Source organism: Symphodus melops, assembly GCF_947650265.1.
Source record: "Symphodus melops genome assembly, chromosome: 17".
Taxonomy (NCBI): domain Eukaryota; kingdom Metazoa; phylum Chordata; class Actinopteri; order Labriformes; family Labridae; genus Symphodus; species Symphodus melops.
Window position 1 is genome coordinate 1,603,274 of NC_136707.1, and position 11,966 is coordinate 1,615,239.

General features: G+C 41.1%; 1 protein-coding gene across 1 annotated transcript; it reads right to left on the reverse strand.

The window, feature by feature from the left end:
• Positions 1-9,330: 9,330 nt before the first annotated feature.
• hoatz (HOATZ cilia and flagella associated protein) lies at positions 9,331-9,985 on the reverse strand. The gene has a single exon (XM_079367183.1). The coding sequence runs from the start codon at positions 9,875-9,877 to the stop codon at positions 9,410-9,412; it is 468 nt and encodes a 155-aa protein (XP_079223309.1). The 5' UTR covers positions 9,878-9,985; the 3' UTR covers positions 9,331-9,409.
• Between the last annotated feature and the right edge of the window lie 1,981 nt (positions 9,986-11,966).

Sequence of the window (11,966 nt, forward strand, 5' to 3'; positions counted from 1 at the left end):
AAGAAAGTCCCTCTCTGTGGTCGTTCCTTCAAGAAGAGGTGGACGTGGATTTGTGCTCTGATATGGTTGCTTCCAGGTCGGAATAAACAAGATACTCAAAGTTCATTCAGGTGAAAACATTACAGAATTTAAACTTTGATACGATAGCAGTAAAATCCATCGAGGGTCAAAGTATCGATAACATATTTTGGTCCCTTGACTGAATGCTAATTTAGTTTAAGTCACTAGTACCATAGTTTTGAAAACGATTATCAGTGCCTCAATGTACGCACAACAACAATAGTGAAATTCCTCTTTGTTACGCAGCATGAGCACCGCGAGATCTAATCAAAAGTTCTGAAATTACTAACTCTAGTTTGTGTTTTAAAGTTACGAACAGAACGGGGAAAAAGATAGCAAGGACCACATTTTCTTCTTTCTTTCTTTCTTCTGCAATTTAAAAAGATTTATTAAGCGACTTTCAGAGAACATTATCAGACCCAAACAAACCCCCCCCCCCCATCCTGTCAGTTTGAACTCAGAGCTCAGAACAACAAATCCAGGGGGAATTTCACTTTGCTCTGTTTTTTTTTTTAAAGTCATGACTTCAAGACATATTTACAAAGCGTATTTCTGCTTCATCAATATTTAGGATGACGTATATTAGGCCTTTAAGAATCGTTTTGTGCTGAAACTGAGCTCAGTCAAGAGAATCTTCAGGAAAAGTTTTGGAGGGAAAATAAAAGTCTAAAGTTAAATTAGGGATCACGACGTTTCTATACAGAGGAATCAGCTGAAATGTGTAGAGCGTAATAACTATTGAAAGTCATTTAAATTCCACAAATTAGTTACATTGCAGCAAACACTTTCATTTGTGGAAATCAGCCGGAAATGGAAATGAACAAACTTAATTAAAAGTTAGTTTAGCTTATATGGGCCAATTCTATTTCATGCATTTTACAGAAACAATACCAGTGCGGTGAGAAATACACTCATCAGAAGACTCATGTCAGGAGTTTTGTGTGACGTGTTTATCGTCAGGTATTGTCGACATGCTGGACAGAAAGCCGATCTCCTGCTGATTCTGAGGTCGCTTCACTTTCTTCTGGGTGCTTTTCAATGTTCATCTGAGCCTGGGAAACATTCTGTGCGTTACGTAACACGTGGCAGATTGTGAACAGCAGGGATTAAATTGGCTCAGAGTTTCAGTAAGAGTTCAGGGGAGGTTTTGGGGTAGACATAATCCAAACACAAATCTTTGTGCTGCCTGTCTGTAAACTGGTGGTTAGTGATGGGTTGTGAATCTTCTGTACACACATGCCGGTGACTGAACTGAAAAATGCTGTCTGAATGTATTTAATACACGTATTTATCTATGTACTACCCATTCTGTTTCTTGTCTTTTGTCTGACTGGATTCAATATGATTTCTTGAAGCACATCAAGAAGAGAAGTAACGCTAAAGAGGACATGTTCTCCCTCTTTTTCCATCTTTTCAAACAGCGCCCCCCTGTGGTCAAAATGAAACCTCTGGGCTGTGCTTTGGTCCAAATATAACATGAATCCAGCTCTCTCAGAATGCTTCGTTTTGGTGTGCGTGTCTCTTTAAATGCCATGACCCCGCCCCCCTCAGTTCTCCCCACTCCTTCGCAAGCGACCAAAAAAAAAAAAAAAAAAAAATGGCCGACCTGGGCAAAAGTTTTGCTCCAGGCTGGGGGTGGAGATCCCAGGGGAGGGGAGGGGATTTTTTTTTTTTAACCAGAATCCCACTGTGACATCACAAGGAGAGCACATTTAAAACGGAGCATTTTTCTCTGTGTTGTCAGACTTACGCAGACCACAAACTAAGGACTGGATGGATTTATGTCACATTTTTTTGGGGTCTGTAGACACTCAGGTTACCCAAATAAATGTTCAAAAACACTGAAAAAGTGGATTTTTCACAACAAGTCCCCTTTAACTTCTGCAATGATTAGTCTTTAACACACTGTACGGATGATTAAATAACTGAAATGACCCTTAAATCACTCTCTCCTTTGGGATACACACAGCCAGTTTTCAACTCAAGCCTAAGGTCATTTTTACCCTGAAAGTCAATCCCTATACAGATAGCATCATAAGCTAAAATTTGTAAGAAACATGCGAGTAACAGTTCACCAATTTCAATGTGTGGATTGAACCATTTTGTCAGCATGAGTTATAGCTTTCCAGGGATGAGTCGAACTTGATGGGAACCTGCAGTTATGGATTCCTTCCCCCTCCCATCACTTAGCCGTGCCAGCTAGATTCCCTCTGATCTATAATATGTCCACAGACGGACCTGATGGATGGACTCTGAGCTGTAATGGCCAGTAGAGATGCAGAGTGGGAAGATTAGCGGAGCAGTCAAACCCTCCGTTTCACTGCATCGACATGTTGTAAATGGAGATCAGGGATTTATATCAAAGGGGAGACACAGAGGGAGGCTCGGTACGTTCTCCATGACAACATACAGTGACACACAGGAGTGTGAAACTGAAGGCTGCAGGAGGCTCTCTTTGTTCAAGAAACAGGAGATGCAACATGACACTTTTTTTGTTTTAGACAATGGAGTCAGATTTGAGCAAATACATTTCAATATCATTCTGCTGCACTTAATATGAAACTCAAAACAGCATAGCATACTTTATTCACACTTAACTTCCAGTTCAACCAAATGATTCCCGATCTTCACAGAACCAGGTACATCTTTGTCAAATGGACTATCAATTCAGCCACTAAATTATCATAGCAATAGTCAATACACAAATTGACTGATACATCCAGGTGACCTACTTCAAAGGCCAATGAGTAACCGTCGCACTTGGAGTAGGATTGCACAATTAATCGCAATTTTGTAGTTATCCGGGCATGAGCACTTTGAAAAAAAACACTTTGCAGAAGTCTGAATTCATCTTGATAATTTACTTTTTGTGAACTAGCAGTGCCTCGTTGCATGTCCATGCTTTCACACATTTCTGATGCAGTCAGGTGGCTCGTGGTTGATTCAGCCCGACTTCAGAGTCAGTCCTATACGACTCAAAAATCACTAAACATGCTGGAGAACAACTTGAAAAGATGAAAACTTGTTTACTTTCTTCTTCTGCTCATCCAAGATAATTGATCAGTGCAGCATATTCCAGTTATAGTTGAGTCAGAGGTGATACATGATGCTCTCGTGCAGCCTCCAAATAATGACAAGCACCTCTAGTTTGGTACTAAATGAGGTACAGCTAAGGCTCAGTCCTTGGAGAATACATTAGATGCACATTTCTCCTCCTGGGCTTAATGGGGCTTGATGACGGTAATGCTTCATCTCAAGGTGGACCTGCATTTTTCAGTCAGTACAAACAGGCTCACTTCATAAGCTGTTTTATTAACGACAACCCTGTTTTTAACTCGAGTTTTTAATCCGCTGAACAGACGTTGGATATAAGTCATTCGGTTTTGTTTGCTGTGATTCTGGCGTTCGTAAGACAAACAAATTGTAAACAGAAACAAAGAAACAGCTATTTGTTTCCATCACGAAACAGCAGGCATTTATAACGGGACAACTCATTTCCAAATGGACGTCCCAGCGATCAATACCTTTTTATTCTCATGAATTGAACTCGTCATCCTTCACCTTAGTCTCCCCACTTCTCAGTTTAATCATTGTATGATGAGCGCAGGAGCTGAGACTTCAAAACCTAAGGTGCAATGTTTGATATCAGTGCTTTGATTTCATTTCAGCCTTCTCTGCAATTAAGAAAAACTACAAACGAGACACGGACTGAAACTAAAATTGATCAGCTCGGAGGATCTAGATTCAGGGAAGGTTGAAAACATTGTAAAAAATGTAAAAAAAATTGCAATGTGTTGTTTACAAACAATAGGCTATATATCTACGTTTTATAAGGAACCAACTAAAGTACTGTAGATAAGGAGTTTTAGCTTCTCCTTATAGATACAAATACCATTTTACCTCCCTGTATCCCAACTTGGTACTTTTGAATACTGAGTAATCCTCCCTTGCTCCTGAGATTATGAACGTTTTAATTTTAATTGGTTATTGGTTATAAGAGCATTAACCAGAGTCGCTGCTTGTTAGCTCTCAGGGGCTACAGGGCTAACCTCGTGTGCACTAGCTAACTAAGCTAAGGCTAACCAGTAACTATAGTTTTCTGCCTCTCACTCTACTCTTCTGTTTACTTCCTGTTGGCATTTTGTCAACCATTATCTACAATTTAGTTTCTTAACGTGTCACTGAAGAGACACTAAAGCTCTAACATGATGCTAACCAAGTGTTAGCTCACATGCAGCTAACAGAGCTCAATGCATAAAGCGATTACCGGATTGATGCTCCGCAGGGACTCTGCTTTTTAAAGCTAAGTGTTTTCATCGTTAAAAGTTAATTGAATCTATCATCACGTCCAATAAAGTTGATGAAAGGCCTTGTATAACATTTATTTCTTGTGTTAACAGTGAGCAAATGAGGTACGTCTCGCCAGAGCTAGTTCTCGCCAAAAAAACAAGAAATCGACCCAACGCCATCAAATCTTTATTAGCTGAAAAATGTGTTATTGTCTGAATATGTGTGTGCTGTCACAGCCCTCTGAGACTACAGTAAAGCTTCTCTATCGCACAGCCAGCAGAGAAAAACAGCAGTTTAACGCAGCTTTGAGACCGTCTTCATGAATCCCAGGAGATGTTTTTCAAAGTCAGAGAGCGCGGCCAAGAAGCTTGTTCATTAAAAGTGGGACTTTTTACAAGACTCTCTCTGGTACTTATCAACTGTAAAACCTCCCGCTGGGTGTGTGGCTTTTATGAGAGAGGGGACAGCAGTATATCACCTGACTTTAAACTCAACCTCAGGGACGACATGCCTTTGGAAAGCTTACATGTTTTGCTGTGATTTGAGGCCCGCTCCGGGTTTATTGTCATTGACAGTTTATTTTGTTCTTGCACAACAACAGGTTGCCACAGACACCAGAGACCGATCCATAAATAACCTCAGTGTTCTTGTTCACATGTGAAAATAAAAGGACTTCGGTGTTTGGGGCGGGTGTGCCGCTCTGCGTTATTAAACGGAAAACGCTGACCGCTGTTCAAGACGATGGATGGGTCAAGGACAGACTTTCACCAAGACCCGAGCTGGGATAGAAGTCACGTTTATAGAATTAACTTTGAATTATTGTTGGTAGGTTAAAAATATCCACGCTTATCTAATCACTGTTGAGTGTAATGTAAGCTTTTCTGGGGCTCTTGGAAAACCTCGCTGATGCAAGAGTCAGTAAAACTTCATCCTCTTTCTTTGCTGTGTTCATTGATTTGGTTAGGAGTCAACCCTGATCCCGACACTGGACAAGTTTGCCTCATCTCCCCCGGCCTGTCTCTAAAGATTTTAAATTTGTGTATTTTACCCACCAGTCTCAAATTTTGGGTTCAAACTTGGATTTTACATCTCAAAGACATTTGGATAAAGTGTTCAAGTCAGGCTATCACAGCCACTCTCAACATAAATTGTTGACCCTCCCTGGCCAACAGTCTAGAAACTTCAGAGCGCTGAAAGGCTTACTGGCTACTTAACTGGACTATTGCTGCAACGTTGCATCAGGGAGCAACCCTTTGATGCCTTAACTGTTGTATTATTTAACCACACAAGAGTATGAAAGGTCAAATATTGACGGCGGTGGATTCAGAGAAATAAAATCCTTTTTTTTTCCCCGACGTAATTTAATGCTTTGATGATCATGTCTTTGCCACTAGGGGGCGGCGGGGGGGAAATCGTTTAACGCTGATAAATCAACCATCACCACCTTGGGCTGCCTTGAGCCTTTTGGCAAACAGCTCAAATGCACCCACCTGTCTCTACAGTCAAGAGACTCCCTTCGAATCTTTTCACTTAAAGTACAGATTTGCAAAGTTAAATAGATGGTGTGATGTTAAACACGCGGAAGTTTGTGAAAGGCTATTTCAGTTATATCTTCGCATTAAGCTGTCAAACCAACTTCCTGTTTCTGCAGGATCTGTGTGTGCGGCGTACATCCATCAACACACATCAACACACACGCCAAACAAACAGCTGAACTGGGTCCAACCGCCAGTGGAAACTTCTGCATTGGTTTCATTTTTCAACACCGGACGGCAAGTCATGAATAAAGAACAGTTAAGAACTTTTTTTTTTGTAATTAACCAATCAAGTCTGAAGAATGACGCTGATCTTCATCATCCACGACGCTGCCAGTGAATCTCCTTAAACTACTTCCTGCAGTATAGTAGTTACTATCACAGTGCAACCAAGTGCAGACTTTAGAGATTAAATGTGATAAATTAAAACGGGTCTTTCTCTACGTGAAACAAAACAAAAAAACAGGAGTTTGTTAATCAGAGTCTTCTGTCAGCCTGTGACATGAACAAATAACACACACTCCCTTCAGAGCCAAATGAATCGATTGCTCACACACAAGGAGTGACTGTAAGCCTGTGTGTGTGTGTGTGTGTGTGTGTGTGTGTTTCCTTCAACCTTTGAGTGTCATATCTTGACACTGACTAGATTTCCGATAGTGATTACATTTTGTGAAGTCCTTGTATTCTACAGATAAGGGGAAATTTAATACATTACACCAGGGCCCCGACAAGTACAGACAAATAGTGTGTGTGTGTGTGTGTGTGTGTGTGTGTGTGTGTTTATTCTGACTGCTTGATTGTCATTTGTAAACAAACCCAGCTGATTGTGTTGAGCCTCTCAGACAGCTGTCTGAATACGTGATCAGGGTGTTTGTGTGAATCTACTGCAGTCTGTTGGATACAGAAAAAAAAATATTAATAACGAGCTCTGCAACAACAAGTCACTATTTTATCTGTAACGTAATGAGCTTTCACAATAGACCCATCTCAACGGTCTGAATTAATCAACAATAAATACAAACATGTATTCCAACAAGCGCCGCGTATTCACTCGTGTACGTTTTGCTCGCTCTCACAGCATTTTGAGCTCGCCGTCGGAGAAATCGTGGCGAACTGAGAGGTGAAAGAGAATGCTTGATTTATTTTTGGATTGATCAGAGTGATGGTTCAGTGTTTGTGATCAACAGGTCTTTGAGACGCTCCCGCCGCAGTGAAAGAAAGTCCAGAACGATTCGATAAAAAGAGCTTGAAATTATTTATGAATTATCTTCTCGGCTCAACATCGATCGAGTTTGCTGAATCTGTCTGGAGGTTCTGTTTTAATTCTTATCTGACTGTGCTTCACTCGATATCGTTGACTCACACCAAAACAAGAAGAACACGAAGTTCAAATCATACAAACTTGATTTTGCTAACACCAAACCTTTGAAGTGTACTTGAAGTTGTAGTTTTAATTTAACAGTTGATTTTATGACCTCGAAGCCTAAAGTTTGACATTTCACCCGTCGCCATCTTGGTTTTTTGGAGAACCAAAGTGACCATATTTGGACAACAGATTGGCTGTGGAGTCTGGAGAGAGGCCAGCTGCTTTAAATGTTTAGTTTTAAATTCAACAGTATGACAGTCGACGCTCCACGCTTGCTCATTAGCTGGCTCGGAAAATAGTAAACAGTTTTTATTTCATTGAAGAAGCAGCTTGTAAAGAACTGCTTCTTCACATCACTGCCAGCCACCATCTTCTCATGGGGGGAAAAAAAAAAAGCCATCAACACTCGCACGCCACCATACATGAGATGATAATAAGACGTGTCTTCCAAAAACACGAACACGAGGTGAACATTCAGGAAGTGAACTGACCTTACAGGAAGCAGAGCTGCAACAGCCTGAGCAAACAGATCCGAGCTGAACAGAAGTGTAGACGATATTTACCAAAACACAAAAAGAAACATCTTGTTTTCTCTGCACAACGCAAACCTTTTATAATACGCTGATTTATGTTTAACAGGGAGGAAGAGAAACTGCACGACATTAAGTGTCACGTTGTAAATGTTGTTCAGCTGAACCTTCATCTGATCAGCTCTGTATCCGACTGTAAAGTCTCCCGGGGCTCAGTATGAAATGTCACTTAAATATCACGAACATCAGTTCCCACTGACCATAATACTCCCCGTGAGCCCGGCCTCTCGTACGAGCGGATGATGAAGTGCGGCAAACTGAGCGAGCAACAGCTGGCATACAGATATTAAAGTGATCAGTTTCCACCCCTGAAAACACGGAGACATCACAGACGCCCACACAGCCTCAGACTTGATGGATTTCATGGCGAGTGATTTCGATAAAAACAGACAAGGGTTCAACTCGAGGGGCACGCATGTCACCTCCAGCTGATTCTGAAGGTGAACGACTTAAAATCTGTTTAATTATTTCTTTAATTTGTGTTCGATAATTAATCATCTTCTCGTTTCCTCCGAGCTCTCTTTTGGTGCATCGAGTTAAGTGAGCTTTTACTGACCTCTTGTGGCAGATTATTGTCATTACACCCTCCTGCTTCAAACCTGGAATCATGAAACTTGGGCCAGATGCATTCCTGACTTTGATGTTGGTTTTTTTTGAGTGTTTTAAAAATGTTAAAATGACACATTAGGTCAAAGTTCAAACTGCAAATCCACAGTGAAGGTCCTGTCTGAGATATCTCAAAGACATCCTCTGATATTAGATAATCCAATGCTCTCCCTGGTGTGTGCATGTCTACAACTGCTGGATGTATGAATGTTGTATTTTGTTCCCTCGTTCCCTGTAGGAAGAAGGGTGTTTACTTTATGTCAACCGATGGTCATACATAGACCCTGCTGGAGCTGTTGAAGCTATTTTTTCAAGTGGATCCTCGTTGTCTCGCTCCTGGAGACTCAGACTTGAAGTGTCATTGTAGAGCATTGAACGGCACTCTGACAGGACTGAGTGAAAGAATTCAACCTGCAACCTCAGTGTATTCACAAACTGTTCCATTTGTTTTGTCAAAGCACATCAATGACGTTAATACTGTTTTCTTCTAAGGTAAAAATGATTCGATAAGTTAGAGATTGATTCAATATAGAGGATCACTTAAGGATACCTCTGCTTCTGTGTGCTCATTGTGCTTTGAAGACTTTAGCCAAATGAGCTAAAGTCAACATCCAGCCGGCCTCTTCTTATCCTATTATGGTTGGGCCTTCTCCACTGGATATTTGGAATTTGAATATCCACCTCAGGCTTCACTTCACCTCATGTAAGGCTGTTTGAAGTGAACTGCTGTGTTCCTGGCAGCTCTAGTTCACAATAATCGAATCCTTCATAAATATGGAATAAGAGCGCTGCTTTATTTTTGTGATGTAGTTTTAAGGACATTTTAAATACTTAACAAAAAAATACTTTAAGTCTAGAGTAAATGAGAGACATTATAAACATGTGAAGCACAAGTACTGATTGTTTTAATGATTTACTTTTTCTATGAACAACATTCAATGCTGAAGTGATGTTTTTGAGGTCTATTGCAGCTGTTGCACCAGCTGCATGTCCATTTCAGAGTCTGAGGAGTTTTCACACTTGCTCTGTTTCTCTTGGCTCACCTTAAGCTTGGGTTTAAAGTCTGCAGAGAGCAGCTCCTTCGGGATCCTCTGCTCTCTCTGCCTCCTCAGCAGCGCCAGGATCTCCTTCCTCTGCTCCGCCATGGCTTCATACCGCCGCCTGTCCTCCTGTCTCTGCCGGGGAGTGTGGACACTCAGCCCGGGCTGCTGCTGCTGCTGGACCGGGAGCTTGGGGCCGCCGGCGGTGGTGCTGCTTCCTCGCGGCCGGGACACAGGCAGCCTCTGACGGATATCTGTGGACACGAGGCGGGACTCCAGCGGAGGTAGGAGCGACTGCGAGCTCCAGAAATGCCTTGCGTGGGACACATCCTCCGGAGAAGAGCCCTCAAACACGGTGAAGAACTTATTAATCTCCTCCTGGTCACACATTGAAAACTTTTAACACGTGAAAATGACCTCCGGTGCAGAGAGTGAAAAGAGAACACGGTGAGCGTCTGATACAGTCACCATGGAAACGAAGCTGCTACGGCAAGCCAGCGAGACCAAGACACCTTCCGCAAATATTTCATTACCAATTAACTTGCAAACGGGTCATTGACCGTAAAGGTAAACCGGATGGAGTTATTCCTCGTAATTAACATTAATTTAAAGAAATATATGTGTAGCGCTAATTTAGAAAATTTTATAAAACTTTATACAGTAAAAGGGACAATATAGGTCGTATTGATGAATGCAATGTAATGAATGCATTAATATAGCCTATAGTGTTTTAGCTAGTGCATGTGGTTGGTGAAGACAAGGAAACTTGGGTTATATGACGTTATCCTACAGTAAAAATGAACATTCTAGCACAGTACAATGAATTTCTAGTTAAAAAATGTCTTGTGGGCCACACTGTCTGAATTGTATTGCAGAAAAATGTAAATTCACATCTTTTAAGAGTAAACCATTTTATAGTTGTGTTCAATTCAAGGCTTTAATCCAAATGCAGAGCAATTAAACCTTCGTCTCTGTCTCGCTTTGTGTGATAGGTTAAAACTAAGTCGCCTGTATGGCTGTTGCCAACTTTGGACATGAGGCGGTTCTGCACGAGCTGTTCCACCCCCAGGTGTCGCAAGCAGGTATAAATAGCGAGGAGAGGAGGAAAAGACCTCAACCTTATCATCCTCATCTCTTCATCCACCTGACATGACAGTCTCACATCCCTGGAGTTGAGCCTGCATCCTGCACAGAGGGCTGACGTGCTGCACAGTGAGTACAGAGAGACTTCTGAAATTCTCTTTTAACACCTCAAACTAAAAAAAAAACCAAACAGTTTGTTCAGATGGCAGGTAGAAGATTGTATTAGTTTAACACAGGCATATCTGCAGAAATGACTTGTTTAATCAGACACAAAGGCAAGAACATGCAAAATAACTCTGTTGAGGAACTTTTAAGAGGCTTGTTCTTAACTTAAAGTAACATTTCTTTCACTTTTTGGACCCAAAGTCTTAAAAAGAATTCACTGTCAAAGAGTTTTACATGAAAATCAGATTTTTTTTTTTATCATTAAAGCCCAATTAAAAAAGTATTTTTGCTGCACACGGCTAAATGGAAGTGATGGAGGAAGGCAAAAAAAAAAAAAAACCCTCCAGGATGTTTTTCATTATTATTATTTTGGGATTTTGACTGACTTAAAGCATTCCCACTTCTCTGTAAAAATGTCAAAAATCCTCATTAGAGCTGCAGGATTTTAATTCCTGCCTGCATACCTGTTCTATTTAGCCTGTGTGCCGAGGGCCACACATGGATGCACCAAGTGACATGTCACAATTTTGGTGTAAACGGTAAGCTTGGCTGGACACATGAGCTGAACCTTATAAGGTAGTATGCCTGCTAAGTCCCTAGCATCCCTCTTTGGGATACCAAGCTTACCAGGAGCAAAAGGGTTAGCCAAACATGGGCATTCCAGCATGGCAACTCGGTTGTTTGATTATAGGGGTTATCTGTGTGCTGCTTTTCATGTTTTATTGCGTGCTGCTCTATGGGAGGTCAAAGCAGCCTTGTGACCCGCACGAAGAGGCAGAGCCAAGGATAAGTGAGTAAGTAGCTCATTGCAAAGTGAACAGGCCGTTATCATCAGGCAGTTCACTGAAACCAAATGTAAATGATGCCTGTGACACCTGGATGCAAAGATAAGAGTCTGAGTCATAGCAGGAGGAGGACAGAGGTACGTGCTGGGTTGTGTTCTCTGTGATGAGCTGTGTGTGCCTAATATATATATATATATATATATATATATATATATATATATATATATATATCTGCAGTTATGTAACACAGAGTATGTCTGATGGTTTCTCTTCCGCTTCATGAAATGTAACATTTTTGTTCTTTACTGCTTGTCAAAATGTGCTCAAGTTAAAGGTCTTTATTGGTCATGAGCAATTACGCAGTCAGAATCGGTGTTCTCAAGCTCCACCGGACCATTAAAAAAAAAAAAAAAAAAAATCCTTCCAGTGAAAAACAGGAGTCTAAG